Here is an 18,597-nt window from a genome sequence, read left to right as displayed (position 1 = left end):
CATTTTCTCCCGTAAGAAGAGGCAGAGTCTCCCTTGTGCAGCTGTAAGCGGAGTCCGTGCCTGGATTGGAGGACCACTGAGGCCAGTGAATGGAGCTGGTGCTGCAGGGCCAGGGCTGACTGAGGGAGGGTGGAAAAATCTGCCCAGAGTTGTTGAGTTAGCCCCTGGCACTGAACCTGTGACTTTTCCACGCTAGTGGCGCTAAGGGTAGCTCCCGACACAGCCAACAGGCTCACGAGAAGGGGAATGGCTGTGGGGGAGTGTCAGGGGTGGCTAGGAGGTTTTCATGTAAGTGGAGCCTGGCTCCCAGGGTGGACTGAAAGATTGGGTAAGGGACTGACAGGCGTGCATGATTAATGGTTGGGTGGGGTGTTTGGGCACCACCCCCTGTCGGTGGGGTGAGCTAGAGGCAGTGAGGAGGGACAATACACCAGGTAGCAGAAGACCAGGACTGACTGGAGTTGGGAAAACCGTAGTGAAATGCCCTTAGGAGTAGACAGCAGAGGGCCAACAAAAGTGGGGCCCACGAGCTTAGTTAGAGGGAGCCATTGTGGCTAGCCCAACCCGTGGACAAGAGCCATAAAACACCCTAGGGTCATCCAATAAATAATAACAATAGCAAGTCTCTGGGGGAAAGTCCAGTCAGAAGGGGCAACAGTGTAGAGTCTGACCCCTCAGATGAGGGATATTGTGGCGGTAAGAACTAGGGACCACGGCGAGCTGGTGTCCATCAGTCAGTGGGGTCTTGTCCGAGGCGAAGCCAGAGCAGGTCTGCAGGGTTTGGCTGGACTTTTCGCTGGTGCAGCTTCTCATCCAGGTAATGCGCTCTTACTCTGGAGTGGTGGCCCCACTGGAGGTACTAGAGACCTTGAGGGCAGCAGGGGTGGTTAGAACACCAGAGAGAGGCCCTGTTTACTGTGGTTTGAGGAGGTCCCTTTTCCAATTTTTGACCCAGACTGAGTCTCCTGCCTAGAAGGAGTGCACCTGGGACCCCAAAGAGATCGGAGCCCTCTTGGTGGTGTACCTTTGTAATTTATTTAGGGTGGCCCCCAGGGCCTGAAGTTGTCTATTCCTTTATTCCCAATCTGATGTAAGTTTCCTCGAAGGCTCCCCCGGCATGGGGAAGACCCTCCATACACTAACTTGAAAGGGGAGTAACCTAGCATCCCGGGTGTGCAAGGGGCACACAGAGGGCTTCTGGGAGGTGATCAAGCTTCCGCTTCCACAGGGACGGGTGGGTCTGACTGATCCTGGGGACCTTACTGGAATCTGATGTCAGAACCAGGTTCTCACCTACCAAGTGTGTTTTGAGTCTGGCGGGAACAGCAGAGTGAGGCTGGTCCGAAGCCACTGGGAGGGAGACTGCCAAAGATTATGCAGGGCGCACCTTCTCCATTAGGACCCCTTGTTCCCACCGTTGCCCTCAAACCAGCGGCAATAATGGGCCAGGATGGTTGGGTTTCCCAGTCAGAGAACCAAATGTTACAGAATGCAGACTGGATCCTGGCCAAAAAAAACCAAGCAGCACTCGGACCTTGGAAGATCAGAGGTTTATTTCATGCTAGTGGGCCCCAAAGAGCGTAATCTCGCAAGGTGTGAGCCTGAGCACAAAGGGAGTCTCTTATGCACTTGTACTTTTTTATCTGTGCCACTCTTGCACCTGTGACCAATGGGGGCTAGGGGAAAGCCTACAACGACCCTGGGGCAAGACTGGGATTCCCCTGCTGGATTCGTCAGCCACCTCAGAACACAGATTTTCCTTATCACTCTTACCGACAGTCATAGAAAAATTTTTGGAAAACCAGTGGTATTCACGATGTTTGCAAATCAATGAGCTTCTGAATCATAATTTAGGTAAGTCTACTTTAGAACAAAATAAGATATGAAAATAGTGTTAGGATACTCCCACCCTCCTCCTTTCCTTCTCTTTTTTTTCTTTCTTCTTTCTTTCAACGTAGAAAAGGAAATGATCTATCATTTTCTCTCTTGAGTCTGTGTGTGGTTAGGATTGCAGGGTTGGTTCTGGGGGCTCACTGCCCTTGGAGTTCTCAGCCTCCTCCATCCTTGCCTCCTAACCCGGACAGACTGTATTGCAGAATTCCAGTATCAGGTCCAAGGAACTGGCCAGGACTCACAGCAGTCTGGGAAATAGCTTTCATCATATAATATGAAACACTTTAGCTTTTCTGTTTCAAGTCATTTTTATAAAACAGGAAGAGAAAAAAATACCGATTTCAAATCATTTTAGAACAAAAATAAATAAAATGATAAATTCGTAAAATCATGCACATTTTAATGTTTCTATTTTATATATTTTTTGCTATCAAAATTGTACTAGGATCACAATATTTTCTTACTGCTAAGAGATATCCATAGGCACTTATTTAAATAATCTACAAAATGGAGCACAAGCATAAAATACTGAACTTGTTTATCTGTTTAAAATGCTAACAACTTTTTTTTTTTTTTAAAAAAGACAACATATAGCAAGGAAAACTAAATTGGTATTTTTTAATTCTACAAAAACATATAAATATTTAAATTTATAGCAAAAGAACAATTATACCATTTAGTAATGCTTACAATATTTAAAATGTGTAATTCCTTATGCACAAGCTACTTTTATAAATGTTAAAGAACTGTGTGCCAAGCATATATCTAAAAGATTTTTGAAATTATTTTGCTTAAGCTGTGGCTACACTCAATGGAAAAACAAAGCTACAAAAGAAAAATCATATAATCATCAAGTTCTCTTTTTTCACTTGTGCTATTTTTAGCAGAAAGTACAACTGAAACCAAGCAGCAGCTTACGTTCATTTTTACACCAAATTAAGTGCATGATGAAAATTTCATATTTTAAAACCATTATAGATATAGCCTTAATCATTTAATGTTCCATTCTCATTCGGACTCATTAAATACCCAGTATTAAGAGACTTGTTCTCCCCAGATAAAAACAAAAACAAAATAATTTTATATAATGACGACACTGGTTAACATAGAAATGGCCTTTATCTTAAAAGATGGTTAACGAAAGAGCTGCCCTGCACCACTAGTATTTCAGAGAGATTATTTGAACACATACAATGAAAATTGCCTTTAGAATTTATTGAACAATATGAAACAAAAGTTGGACACAAATGCACACAAACTATTTAAAATACATTGCTGGTGTTCATTCAACACCTTAAATTCCTACAACAACTGATACTTAATAGCATTTTGAGCATGGTGTAGTCATACCAGATGTGTTCATGTGCTGTACAGAAGAGTGCTGATTTTATCTATTCCATGCTTAGACCTACTGGGGAAAAATAAGGAGAAAGTGGAGGGTAGTGGCTGAATCCGGAAACACTAACTGCCTTAAGACTTAAATGAATTTTTGCTGTCCAACAGAATTAGAAATTTATTCAAGGGTTGCAGATATCTGCTCTGCAGAAGGACCCTTTGTGGATGATCACACATCCATTAAGATCTTGAATTTCTTGAATTCTTCATATTTGTTAAATCAGCAGACTTTATGACTTACGACTTTATGACTTACTTCAGGACTTATGAATGCATATAAGTTTTGCCTCCTCTGAGACGAGACTGAACATCTATAAATAAGATGCAAATAAAATGTCCGTGATCACATATGATCATCATTTCTCAGGTGGTAAAAAATAATGTAGGTAGGCAGCCAATATTTTAAGGTTTACTGAACCAATTCATACTATTCTCTTAACTTCCCACTTAAAAAAAAAGAAAAGAAAGAAAAAAAGGTAAAATCATGCCTGTTGTTTTACTCTAGTGGTTCTTTCTTCCTTTTTCTCTTTGCTGTTTTCCCCTTTTATTTATTATGCTCTTTCTAAGAACCATGGCAAAATCAAATTTATGGATTGTGTTGACTAGAGTCTAGAGAGCTCTACTGGGAAGCCTAGAATTCTCTGCTGATTACCCTGTGGTCTTTAAACCTGCATAGCTTAGAATCTATCCAGTGTTCACAGTAATAGATGGGTCTAATGCTCTGTGCAAGCTGTAGGCCAGTCATTTTTAACTTGAACATAATTACATGGAAAATAGAAGTGAGGGGAGGGTATGCTCCATTGTTATTGCTCAAGAGGCTTTGCTTCCCTGAAACCCATTTTGCCCAGTAATGCCAGGATGTTCTGTAATCACGCTATTTCCTGTTAATTTCTTTATTTCTGCTATAGATATTTATTTCCTGTGGTATTATTTTGTAGAACTAATCTTATTTAAATATGAAAGGTAGTGAGAAGTAATATATCTCAAAAAAAATCAATGTACTTATCACAAAATGTTTAATGAAGACATTTCTTCCTCATTATTGTACCCTTTCTACTTTATTTTTGAATGCTTTTTCATTGAAGACAATATTAGGTTATATTAACAATGATGAGTCCTGGCAACACTGTTTATAGTTTAATCTGATCCCTAGGCAGGCCACATTACATATCTGGATGTTGGTCTTATTTGTAAATGGAGAAGGAATAGATCATCTGTAAATTCCTCTCAAAGTTACTGGGTTTGTGTTCCATTTATAGAATTGTACTTAGAAAATAAATTAGTAATAGCGCCTATGAAAATATGAAAATACATATGACTTTTAAGAGGATGATACGTCTCTACTCAAAAAGTAAAAATTCTCACTTCTTCAGGTAGCCATTGAATACAACCAAAAAATAAAAATAAAAATTTTATCTTCATAAAGCAACTTACATAATATAGCAGCATGTTTATAAAATGTTGTATTTCACTTCCATAAGGCAGGCTATTTTACCACAGGGAACAAAATATAGTCCATACTTTAACATAAAGAATATTAGGAAGAAAATTATCATTTGGAGACAAAGTTATGCAAATTTTGTCTAAATATATTACTAGGTTTTATTTTAAAATTTAAAATACTGTGCAAAAAAATATGATACAGTAGCACTTAGCAACTTTAATACACATTTTTCAGTTCATTAATTCAAGAAATAGTTAAAGAATACTAACTTTGAGCCCAGAACTATATTAGATGCTGGGGATACCACAGTGAATAAAACTGGCAAAGCCTGGCCTTTATGGCGCTTCATTCTAGGATGTGTGATCAGAATGTTGGGAAGGGAAGGAGAGGTGGAAGGGTAGACAGGAAAAAAAAAAAGCCAATTTATAGTTTGTCAGAGAACATACATGGGATAGGGAGGGCATGAGGAAGAAGGGTTTGCCTTACTGATGAGACAGTATTTGGAGAGATACCTAAAGAAAGTGAGGTGAGAGAACTCTGTGGGGCAGAGGGAGCAAAACAAGAAGACGAAAACCTGCTTGGCAACCAGCGTGGAGCAAGTAAGGGGAGGCATGAGGAGATGCACTCAGAAAGGAGCCCTTGTGAGGATGTGGGGGTTGGGGGGGAGTGCTCGTGAGCACATGCATGGAGAGAGGGGCCCTTGAAGACCACTCTAAGAGATTTCGTTAGACATGGGAAGGCATTGGAGGGTTGTGAGCAAAGAAGTGACAAAATTAAACTGATGTTTAACGAAATCACTAAGGCTGCTGTGACTGATACAGACTGTTGGAGGCAAGGGTTGGTCAATCAGGGGAACCAAATTATAAGCATACCACAGTTTAAAAAAAAAAATTGAGGTGGTGGCACATAGTGGATGAGGTGGGAAGTCATTGGCTTCTGGTTGTATTTCAAATATAGAATCAAGGGAATTTGCTGATGGATTAGATGAAAGTTGAAAGAAGAAACAGAGGAATCAAAAGTGACTAGAGGTTTTTGATCTCGACATCTGGAAAGATGGAATTGGCATTAACTGCTGTGGGGAAAACATCAGAAGGGGAACTTTGAAATATTTGTTAGTCTAGCCCCACAGCTAAGAAGAATCCATTGTGAAGCCAGTCATCATTTTTAATGTTCTGTACTGAATACAATAGATCTTTTTGCTGATAAGTTGAATGTTAGTCACTGCTCTCTGGGTTTTGGTATTTTCTATTTTATGGCATTTTTTGGTTGTTTATTAAACACTCTAACTCACATTTAAACAACGTGTTTAAACCATCTGAGGGTTCTCTGAAAAGCTCTGGCATGAAACTTCCACAGGTTCAATTTTTCCTGTATTGTTGCTATGACCATAACAGACTTTCAGATTTTTAAAGTGCTGCTGAAATGTGTCAAAGGCAGTTTCCATGGAGCAGCTGTTGTCTCGTGAGGCCGTTATCAATTTAAGGCAGTGGTTCACTAACTTTTGGGAGTCATAGCTTCCTTTGAAGTTTGCTCTAAGCTACAGATTCTTTTCTCAAAACAACAGGCCCCAACACTCAAACTTTTGTTTAAAATTTTAGGATATTGACGGATTCTCCACCACCTTGAGGTGAGGGGTGTGTCCACTTTAAGAAGTAAACTGGAATGCTTCAGGTTGTAGAAATCTTCTTTAGAGTTGTACCAGTGTACAGCCAAAAGAGAAAGGGGATGCTAGCTGGGGAAAATCATACAGGATTTTACTGGCTTTCAGAAAGTGTCCTCCTTTTCATTATAAAGCAGTGTGTGTGTGTGTGTGTGTGTGTGTGTGTGTGTGTGTGAGAGAGAGAGAGAGAGAGAGAGACAGAGATAGAGACAAAGAGAAAATTTTTGTGTAGCCATATTCATTAAAGTTTCTCTCAGAGATTTTTAAGAAAAGATGGGGACAAAAATGTAGCATCTTTTGCTCCAGAGGATGCTTCTTCCATTTTCCCCCTAAATTTCTTTTAGCAGCCGAGTGCACGTATAAGGAATAAGATACAGACGCTGAAAAACTTTATGAGCATTTTAAACGGTGTCAGATCCTAAAACTAAAGGTTTAGCATGAATCTCAAATCAATTTTCTTTCCTTTTCACGTCTTCTGCTCATGTATTTTGAACATAAAGGGTTTTAAGATGGAAAAAGAACATGTGAAACTGATCTAATTATTATTCTTCCTTGAACTATAGTTTATGGCAAATGATTTCAAGAAGTTTAATTAAAATAAAAGTTTAATGGCTGTGTATTGAGCTCATGCCCCTGGTGAAAACTTTAGATACTACTGGATGGCAGTGAAATTCTGATAGTAGCACATTATTTTTTAAAACATACAATTAAAATGGTAATAGTGACCTAACTAGAACCTTCAAATGCAAAAGAATTAAAAATTATGGAAAGTACTATACCCTTCACCTACAATTCTGTACAGCGTAAGAGACAAGTCACTCTCTAGCATGAAGAGAAAAGGGTCTGTGTAGTTTGAGACAGAGGCAGTGGTTAAGAATTGAGTTTCCAGCATCAACTCTGGGACCAAGATGACTGTTATGCTCAAACTGTGTTAGGAGTGATTGGAACCCAAAGAGAATTGTCTTTTAAAATGATTTATTTTTTTCAGTTTCACTTAATCTTGCTCTCCTCAATGCCTAGCTAGTTTCCTCTGATTTCATGTACTTGAAATTGAACTTTCAAACTCTCCTCTATTTTGTTTAATGGTGATGCTTTTGTAAGGACTCTATGAGAAGTCAATATCCAATTTAATTTTTTTCCTACAAAATTGAAACTTATCTTGTACGATGAATTCACTGCTCAGAAATAATTCAATATGTGGCCTTGTTGTTGACATAGAAATTCAACATGTTGCCATGAAGGTCCATTAGAAACAGTGAGTTTTTAAAACAATTGATAATATATCACAACGAAGATATTTTATAAGGCATTTACATTGTCTCTCTTTTAATCACTATGACAAAAAGAAAATTAAAGGAAGTCCTGACTGATCTTATGAGATGAGGGCAATAGAGATTCTTTTTTTTTTTATTTAAAGCAAACACAATTTATTTTTCAAGTTGTTCTGATATTTGCTTAATAACAGTTTGCTGTTATTTATATATGGTATGTGCTTCTTTTGATCAGATACAAATTTTAGTAGGGAAATAAGCAAACATTCCTAAAAATGAATTATAAACTGTATTTTAGAATACTAAAAGGATTTTAAAACTTTCAATACAGCAAAGTTAATATCTTTCCCTAATTGAAATAATGGAAAAACAAAAGTGTAGATACTTTCATGGCTTTGGGGAAACAATCTTCATGCCCCCAAGGTCATGTTCCTTAGCAGCCATTGTTGGGATCTGCTTCCACTACAGTCCTGCATGGTAGGCACCATTTTGTCATCTTCAGAAGGTTCATCGAGGCATTGGTTACTGTTAACATGTCTCAAGGTGAGTCTCTGTAAAAGACAATGAATAATCAGTGCAACCTATTTTATCTTTAACTTCACTAGTTCATCTGATTAAATCTTAAAAGAGATTTAAAGAGAATTTTAAAGAGATTTAAAAGAGAATCTTAAAAATCCTTCATAATTTTTTTAGTACCCACAGTGATAGGTTTGTAAAATGAACTGTGCACGTGGTTCTGAATTATTACACAAATTTCACTGTTACAGTTTCATCCATTGTCTAATGCACCTTTTGCTGCAGATGGTTAAAGAAACTGGCTGACATTTATATGCATTTCCAAGAATTCAGTCTCCTTTGCAAAAAGCCCATTTGTGAGCTCTGAGTTCACTTGAGGGCTGCAAATATTAACATGCTTTTACAAAAGCTTAGTTTTCTTAGGCATGTGTGAATTCAGTAACCATTTGGTAAACATGCAAAGAGATGTCACAGCTGTGACCCAAATGAACAAAACCGGTAAAGATGTTCCCATTTCAAAATACTAAGCACTCCATAGTATCTGTGTCTATGAGACATTCAGCGTAGACGATTGATTATCATAGCAACAAAGACCTGTGTTACTTGATAGTATGCTCACCATATTTTGGTTTTCATTTTAAGAATCTTAAAAAAATCAAACCAAATATAAAAAGAGATGTTATGGTTATATGTTTTGAAATATCATATGTGTATTTTACTTTGTGCATAATAATGATATTCATTAATAAGCATCCTCTCAGTACCCAAATGCTGAAATTTAATTCCAGTAATTTTAGCATGCGAACCAGTCATCACGTCTTGTCTTTTGAGTTTACATTTATATTTTGAAATCCTGTTTTTTGAACTTTTCAAATGAACGTCTGAAAGCTTTTTTTTTTAATTTATTCATTTGAGAGAGAAAGAGAATGAGCAGGGGAGAGAGGGAGAAGGAGAAGCAGACTCCCCACTGAGCCAGGAGCCTGACTTGGGGCTTGATCCCAGGACCTGGAGAACATGACCTGAGCTGAAGGCAGACACTGAACCATCTGAACTACCCATGTACCCCCGGATACACATTTTAAGTCCACGTGTTTTATGCATATTAATTTATACATATGTATTATATACATTTCTGCTCAGTTTCATGGGCAATGCTTAGAACCATTTTATACAAAAAACCTTAAACCAGAAGAAAAGCATTTGCATGTATGGAGGGTGATTTGCAGGTATATCTCAAAAAAGAGCATGCCCTATACTTCTGTTGCCAATACTAAAAGGTAAACATTTTTGCAGGGGGCAGCTGTAAAAATAACACTAAAAGTTGGGTTTAAAAAAAATGCACAGCGTATGCGATAAAAATGGTGGAGAAACACTGCCTGGACAATTTTAATTTGTTTGGATTAGGACTGCATATCCTGGGCTGCACTATCCTGAGGAAAGACTAAAGGGAAAATAGGATTGTGGTGGGATGGTTCATTGGCAATGAGCAGGAAATTAAAAGCACAAGGCTATTAGACAGGAAGGAGATTTCAAGATTGAGGCCTTTGTTGTTCTTTCAATACATGAAATCAAGCTATTTATAAAAAAAAAACAAACAGAGATTGGAGGGGGGGGAGATGAAAAGGCCAAAGACCAAAGATGATGGTTAATTTACGCTTATGGTACCAGAGATGATGCTCTTGGTTTATGAACCAGCAACCAACATGAAAAAAAGGATACAGAACAAAACACTTTTTCTAGAAAATTCCAGTTAAAATCAACAAAATATTCTTTATTTTTGTTATGTACCTGAGGTCCTTTGTGTATATATGTCCTCTTTCAAAAAAGCCACTAGTCTTTGCTTGCTTTGATTAGATCTTTTTCTTTTCAAATGTATATGACTTTAAGGATCAGATCAAATTATGCGTTAAGTACACAAATAATGATAGTTTTAAAAAGATTAGTCTTTTTTTTTTTTTTTGGTAACAAGTATTTTCTTTGAAGGAATTCATTAGTCAAAAGCCACCATTGTAAAGATAACAAACAACTCACCAAAAACCTCCCCTTTGTAACGGAGAGCAGTAGAAAGATTAGGCAGTTTAGGGTCTACTTTAGGGAGAGATGGGGCATTGTTTACATTAGAACTACATTTGAGATGTGTTAGAAAGCTGGGAAAGTCTAGACTCCTTGCACAGAGATCTTGTGTACAAGGCAATTGACATACATTATGTTCGTTTCCAAAGCAGACCTCGTAGCAGTTCGTATTAGCCTAGGGGAGCCAGCTTTTCCATAGGGAAAATGGGTCCATAGGGTCCATATCAGACCCATAGATAAGGTCAGATTAGACAGAACTTAGGGAGAGTTCCTGCTCCCCCATTTACTAGCTATGAAAATTTGGGCAAGCTACCAAATCATTCTGAGGATTCAGATTCTTTGTCAGAAAATGCTTAATTATACTTAGGAGTATTTAAAAATGCCTTTTTCTCTTCCGCTTAAAAAAGTTAACCTTTAGTCAACGATGTAACTGTGATCCCTTAGCAATCTGATAAGAGTAAGGATGTTAACATGTTTCTAGGCAACATGGCAGATGGGAAAAATAACCTCTGAAGAGTAAACTGCATCTGTGTCTGATCAACATTATAAGTAACTGATAGGAAACCCAATTGTGGACTTCTCAAAGGTGTCAAGACTTGAATTTTGCATATGTCCTGGGGCCTAGGAGCTGGGCTATGGAGTTGTTACAGAGATGTCTCCTGTGAGTCTTAAAGCCACACCAGCCTGATATGGCTCTCATCCCCTCCCAGTGGGCTGTCACCTGTGGAAAAGCTGGTTCCCCTAGGCTAATACGAACTGCTACGAGGTCTGCTGAGAGAATCAAGTTGTGGTTTCTGTCCGAGAATTCTGTAAGTAAACTCGTGAGACTAAATGTCTAGGTAAGCCTAACAAGACCCCTTGTTAGGCATTATACTACCAAGTATGCTTTGGAAACGAACATAATGTATGTCAATTGCCTTGTACACAAGATCTCTGTGCAAGGAGTCTAGACTTTCCCAGCTTTCTAACACATCTCAAATGTAGTTCTAATGTAAACAATGCCCCTTCTCTCCGCACCTCTCTATACCTCATGCAGCCTCGTCAGGAGCATTCCAAGCTCAACTGTGCCTTCTACTGACAACCTTTACCTGGTTCACTGGAACCAGAACAATGCCCTAACTTCCCATGTGTTGTCACAGGAAGGTACTACACAATGTAATATCCTTTATTTACAGGACAATAATCCCCTTAAGATGAAGAACTAGGACATATTCTTATTTGCACTCTTTATAAAAATCCCGTAACAGTTTTTTGAATTCAGCTGAATAATGATTCATTTTATCGCTTACTGAGGAGATATTCACAAATCACACAAGTGGTAAGAGGTAAAATTTTTAAAAAGCTTTTATTATTATATCTTTGCCAATCACAAAGAAATACTTAGAATTTATAAAGTTACTGAAAAGTACATCTTAGTTTTCAAAATGCATTTGCTTAAAGTCTCAGGTTAAAATAAATTATAGACAAGCTGTCCTAAATGTGCACATAGTGGAAGTATTGGAAAAAAATTAACAAAATTAATTAATTTTAATGTTCCAAAAACAATCCTTTTTTTGGCTATGTTAGTTTTTTTTTAACTGATTTTTCTCAGCTCTAATGCAAAATCTACTGTTACATAAACATGGCTATAGTTAGCCTTAAAAGGAACTAATGTATTCTGTTAATTATATTTATGCATGTATAAATATTTGAAATAAAGTAAAAACTGAAAAATACTTTTAATTAATAATAGAGAAAACACTACTTAATATAGTCAGCCTCCAAATTAATATGCAGCTAAGAAGTAAAAGACAGAAAAATAATTCCATAGAGAAATAGCACATAAAGATTTTTCTTAAGTATATTTTAAAGAAGTTTCTAGATTTCAGTAACAGAACATGACAAAATTAGTAAAATAATTTTAGCATAGTCTACACACAAACTTCCAAAACTTATTAGAGAATGTAATCAGTAGGACTCTTAAAAATATTTCTAAAAACTTCCATCCTTGTATAGTTTCTTAGTAGCCATTTCTGCAAAGGGCTATCATTACATGTTTCCACAGTGGGCTGCTGGGAGCCATCAGCTACTCTGCTTACTGAGAGACAGGACTGGGTGATTATGTGAAGAAGAGTGTGGGTCTGTTTGACAAAGAAAATAATGAATAATGACAAAATCAAGTACAAAGGCGGTAATAAATCAATCATTCTTGGCAACATACAATTTCTACTGGATAAGGATGGCAAGCACACATCACAATAATTGCACCCATGGAAGTATGAGCCACCTCCTTTTAGATGGGGTTAGTATTAACTGTATTAAGTAGGGGTAAATGAAGATAAGCCTGGGAAGCTGGAGAAGAGCCTGAGAACAAACAGTGAAACATTTTGAGCAAAAGGTTATTTTGGGCAGAAAAGGTATATTCTCGGTGTTCATTCTAGTGATACTTTTTTTTTTTTTTTTGGTGCTAAATGGGTTATTTTGTGAGGAGATATTCAAAACTGTTGGCTACTTAGAGAGTTTTCAGTTATGGTTTTTGGCTGCTTCATTCCTTTGACCTAAATTTGAGTGGACCCAGGGGAAAATCCAGGGGATGATTTAGCTTTAACTCTTTGCTTCACTTGTACAGTTTGGTACTTGAATTATTTCCATAATGTTTTCACAGGGCTAACCTGTGTTAACCTGTTTCCATTATGTTTTCACAGGTCTAACCAGGGTTACACATCGGCATGGCCACGTTCAGCTACATGTCAATTAGAAAGTTAAGGAAGAGTGGAAAAAGAAAAAGGTCAGCTCCACTTGGGCTCTTAATTTGGCCTAATTCTCCTAAACACAATTTATAATTAATTAGTCTCTTGTTTTTCAGATATTTCCTCTTCAGGAGCTTGAGCTCCAGGAAGGCCAGGAACTATGACTGCATACGTCATCAAGCCCAGTGCCTGCCCACAGGAGGCACTTTGTTAAGTTTTGACTGAAACACATGGTGAATGGCCAATGCAGAAAATAAATTCTGATAAAATTGGACTACATTCCTTTGGCAGCTCAATGGACACAAATCATTAGATTTTCCATTTCAAGGACAATGGTAGACAATGATTTATAAAGATATGAAAGGTAAGATCATATATAATTTTATTTGTAAAATGATAATGTTCACTACATAGTCTGATTTGTTAAGGAGGCTAGTTTTATTTTCATTTTTTTTTAAGATTTTATTTTTTATTTATTTGACAGAGAGAGATCACAAGTAGACAGAGAGGCAGGCAGAGAGAGAGAGAGAGGAGGAAGCAGGCTCCCTGCTGAGCAGAGAGCCCGATGCGGGACTCGATCCCAGGACCCTGGGATCATGACCTGAGCCGAAGGCAGAGGCTTAAACCACTGAGCCACCCAGGTGCCCCTTCATTTTGGTTTTTTTAGTCATACCTGAATTTCCTATCTATCCTGTTTAAAATTCCTAAGCTTGATAATCCTCTACCTTCAGTGATGTTTCTTTTCAACCAAATTTTTCTTGGTAAATGTCATGTTAACATCAAAGACCCCAGTGTTAGTGATTGTGAATTTCATCTGTTATTAAAAACAAAAACAAATTAAAAATTTGCTCTTGATTTAAAATGAAACAAAATTTGGTCTTACTTATACTCAGGAAATAGAAATACTAGAACATAGAACTAGAAATAGAAATACTCAGCACATAAACACACTATAATTTTTTTCATAAATACATTTGTAATATTTCCCCCAAAATATTATTATGTGAATTACCATGAAAAAAATTCAAAGAACTTTCACTCCTGGCGCTTCTGAAAACCCATTAAACCAGAAGAAAAATTAGAAATCTCAAATAATTTCATTGAGATAAAGGGTATTTTTCATTTTACAAAATACCCACAAAAACAATTAGCATTTTTATTTCTTTGAAAAAGAAATGTAGTTTACTTATTTTTCTGAATATTCTGTCTAGAAGAGATACCAATTACTAATATTTTATGTGTTTTCTAGTTATTTCTAGCATTTATATTATGCAAATGTATTAACTGTGGTCATCCAATTAAATATACTCCCACTTTATTGTGGGTTTTCTTATCAATTCTTATCATCTTTGTTATCATTAACGTAATCTAAAAACATAAGAAATACACAGTTTTTACAAAGTAGACTTGCCAAAAGTCATTTCGCTTTTCCATTTGGAGGGAGTGTTTTTCCAATTTGGAGCTATTATAAATAATGCTATAACAAACATCTCTGATCATCTCTTTCCACATCTACAACCATTTATTCAGAAATGATTCTTAGAAGGGAAATCACAAGATCAAAAGGTATGAACCTTGTAATATATAATGGCAAAGTTTTTAAAAACCTGTAATAATGATTTGGTAGTAATAGCAGTAGCAGCTAACATTTCTTATGCTGTACGCCAGGGTACTGTCTGTGTGTCAGTTTTACTACACCTACACCAAGATTGTGTGTCCCACTGAAAATACTTCTTGCCATAGGATAATGAAGAGAAAAGAACACAGATGAAATGATTTTTTATGTATTTTTAATAGTTACAAATAGCCCATGAAAATGGGAAAATAAGGTTAATTTAAATGTTTCTCCTGTGCTGACTATTCAAGACTTTGCTTATTTTTATATTGGGTGTACACTTTTTCTTCTTCTAACTTACTCTTTATGCAGCATATCAGCCCTTACCATACTTGTTGCTAAGGCCTCTCACAACTTCGGAAGACTGTCACAATCAGTTTTTGTTTTTGTTTTTTTTTTTTTTTCCATTTTATTTATTTTTTCAGCGTAACAGTATTCATTCTTTTTGCACAACACCCAGTGCTCCATGCAAAACGTGCCCTCCCCATTACCCACCACCTGTTCCCCCAACCTCCCACCCCTGACCCTTCAAAACCCTCAACAATCACTCAGTTTTGAAGGTAATGTGACATTCCAGCTGACAGGAAGCATACTGCCACGTATCTCTTCCTATTGCTTCATTTAAAATATCCACTAGAAAACAGGGTACTGTGAACCCTAAGCTAGACTGGTTTTTGTTTATAATATTACTTAATTATTCTCCTCTGAGGTATAAAGCACTATAGTATTTCTGACAGAATTTTAGACAGACTGCTTTAAGATACACAAGAAAACGATTCATAACTCCTGCCTTTAAATGTACCTGTATGTTTTGCTATCTAAGACAAGATGTGTCATGGGGGATCCCTTGATCTACCCTTTTGAAGAGGCAATGGCTATGGAAATCAGGCTAGGAAAGCAAGGTTAATGACAAAGTAAAATGTACAAAATTATAAAATCAAGTCATACCTTTGTACCTTCTTTATTAAAAAGCACTAAGTGAAAAACCTAATAATTTAATGAACAGAAATGACCGCATGGTTGATTAAAGAGTTAATCATATTGGCCTCTGTGTAAAAGATGTCATACTAAAATGAAGTTTAAAGAGTTAAAAAGTTTAAAATGAAACTCAGTTGACTGTTATATATGATAATGAACAAAGTAAGATAAAACAGACTGTTCCAGATATTTAATAGCCAAGGCAGTAAAATTTCCCTATTGGTTAAGTGCAAAATCATAATTTTAAAAAATTATAATAGAGTTGTTATTCAAAATATTAAGTATGATCTCCTGACAAGGTGAACCATGTTTTATTAGAACAGAATATGAGTATTCTAAAGACCAAGTGTAAATGTTTAAGAAACAAGAACTAAAATTGCAATACTATACTCCTACGGTTCCTATTCACTAATGAGTCTACGTAAGAAACCACAACTATGGGTCAATGGGAATGTGGAAAGGTAATACTAGTCAGATATACACAGCCTTCTAAAGGTAAACTGAGCCACTATTTTTATTAGGAGTGCTACACAGGGAAATAGCCGTGTTGCCATTATAGATTACTTACCTTGAAATTATACTGCCATTTACCTGCTTTCTGATAAAGGTAAATGAAAGAGGAGGTATTAAGTAAAGTCTAAATATAAGCTTGTGTGATTTCAGTAAATATCGATCCGACATATTTTCCCTACTCAAAAAATATCCCTTATCTTGTGACTCTAGGAAACACTGGATACAGATGGATATTGAATTCATCTTCTCAGTCAACTTGCTCAGTCACATGAAAAACAAGACTTATTTTTAGCATCATATTTTGCTCCCTTATTTTTTTTTCTTTGTTGCATAGTGTTTGTTGAGCATAAGTGTTCTGTTCTAAAATTAGATTCTTACACTGTATATAGCTGCTTGGATGTTCTAAAAGAAATGTGATTATGTGCACTTATTGTCAGAAAATGTAAATTTCAGATGGATTGGAACACAACTGCAATGTTCAAACAGAATATGAGAAAATCTGAATAAAACAGAATGGATGGATGACAGAACTTTATAAAAATAATCTTTTTAGAAAGATTTTATTTATTTATTTACTTACTTGAGAGAAAGGAGGAGAAGAGGGAAAGGCAGAAGCAGACTCCCCTGCTGAGCAGAGAGCCGGACACGGGACTTGATCCCCAGAGTCCATGACTATGACCTGAATTGAAGGCAGATGCTTAACTGACTGAGCCACCCAGATGCCCCTAAAAATATCCTTAAAAATGTTTCAGTGAGACACAATTTAGGGTTCCTTTTCTGTGTTAGTTCTGTGGCAATGGCTTTCATGGCAACAAAATATTCAGGTAATTTATTTAAGAGACTCTAGACCGGGTGAGGGTCTTGTAGTTCTGCTAATGATGCTCAGTTGCCCCCAAATTGAACATGTTTAGCCAGCTATAATGTGGTAACTGAATTAAATTCATGACTGTGCTAAAAAATACTTAGCTACGAAAGTAGGAACCTCTATATTTCAAATCAAAGTTGGCCAAAGACATGTATTTGTTACCAACATGTGCTTAGTTTCATTCAAATAGAAGGAGAAGCAATTAGATCATAATGAATATGTGTAAAGTTTGTAAGCAATTAGACCATACTGACAAAGTGGTTTTATGACTATTCAACAAAACAGACAATGTTTAGCAATTAGACCATACTGACAAAGTGGTTTTATGACTATTCAACTAAGTATTATTGCAGAACATCTTTCCAGTTATTAAGGAAAGGAGAAATTCTATGTGAATAAAATTTGGTACCACAAATAACTGATAATATTTAATCATTCCTTTCATTTATTATAGTAATACATTTAGCTTATCAGGTCAGCATCATTTAAAATGCCTAATTGTTTTCTAGTTTCTCAATGACCTCAAGAGGCAAGGTAGCATAGTAGAAACACGGCTAAATTCAGTGCCAGAAACCTGGGGTCTAAAACCTAGAGAAGCTATTTAAACACTCTTATATTTAATAATGTAAAGAATAAAAATAAAAATAGAATCTTACAGGCCTATTGTTAGAATTGCTTGAGAAAACAGATGAAATTACAGACAATAAATTTCATTCCCTTTCTTTGCCCCCACCCCTCACCTAAGAAGAGGCTTTATGAATCGGTTTCAGTTTTTCTCTACATATTCCAATAATTCTGCTGCTATTTATGACTTGCTTTTCTAAAACTGAAAGTACTATGGGTGACAAAGTGTTGGAATATTTGAGCTGTTCACACCGAGTTTCGCATTGTCCTCGTAACTAGCTTTCTTTGATTACTTTCTTAGAAGTGAACTCCGGTCCCTGCCGCTGGCGGGGTGATCTTTGTGCTTACTTTCCTCCTGATAAAGGCTGAAAGAAGAGAACTTTAAGAAAAGTTTCAGCGCTTGTAATTCTGTGACCTCCACCAAGTTTTATTCTGCTTTGATAGTACACCACCTCAGACGTTTCTCAAAGAAAAATAATTTTGCTTTGACAGCAGCAGATAAAGAACTGAATTTAAAAAGTAGCACGCAGCATTTCCTACTTCCCACAGGGTGGATGCCAGACGACCAGCCCGACTTGGCAATGACTCTTCTTTCCCATCTCAGCATCTCTTACCCTTGGGCCCCCATGTCTCCCCCATCTCTCCTGGAGGCCTGTCATTTTCCACAGCATATTTTTTTTCTTTTTTTTTTCCTAACTTTGCAAAAATTCCAACAGAGTATAAAAAGACTAAGGAAGATAAGTAGATGTTTGGCCACTGTCTAGACCTACCCTTCTCAGACTTTAATATGTATGTAAATGACCTGGGATTTGTTAAAAGGCAGACTCTGATACAGGGTTCTCAGGTTCCTAAATTCTACAAAGTTCCCAGGTGATGTTACTAGTCCCAGAATCACACTTTGGGTGGTGAGGATTGGGACTATTCTATAGACTAAAATGACCCTGTGTATTATATTTTCATTTCTTTAAAAAAAAAGTCTCTTTCTGACATTTTCCACAAATAAAATCAGTCTTACTTCAAA

General features: G+C 36.8%; 1 protein-coding gene across 2 annotated transcripts in view; it reads right to left on the bottom strand.

Annotated features, from left to right (window-relative positions):
* Positions 1–2,318: 2,318 nt before the first annotated feature.
* Positions 2,319–18,597, bottom strand: part of GALNT13 (polypeptide N-acetylgalactosaminyltransferase 13) — a 554,323-nt gene continuing 538,044 nt past the window's right edge. For both annotated transcript variants that reach the window (XM_046019643.1, XM_046019644.1), the window contains exon 13: positions 2,319–8,214. In XM_046019643.1, coding sequence (XP_045875599.1) covers positions 8,074–8,214 — 141 coding nt within the window. In that variant the 3' untranslated portion in view covers positions 2,319–8,073. The remainder of the gene's footprint in view (positions 8,215–18,597) is intronic.

The sequence above is a fragment of the Meles meles genome, chromosome 9 (genome assembly GCF_922984935.1).
Source record: "Meles meles chromosome 9, mMelMel3.1 paternal haplotype, whole genome shotgun sequence".
Classification (NCBI taxonomy): domain Eukaryota; kingdom Metazoa; phylum Chordata; class Mammalia; order Carnivora; family Mustelidae; genus Meles; species Meles meles.
The sequence above is the reverse complement of the archived record's forward strand: the minus strand, read 5'-3'. Positions and strand labels throughout refer to the sequence as shown.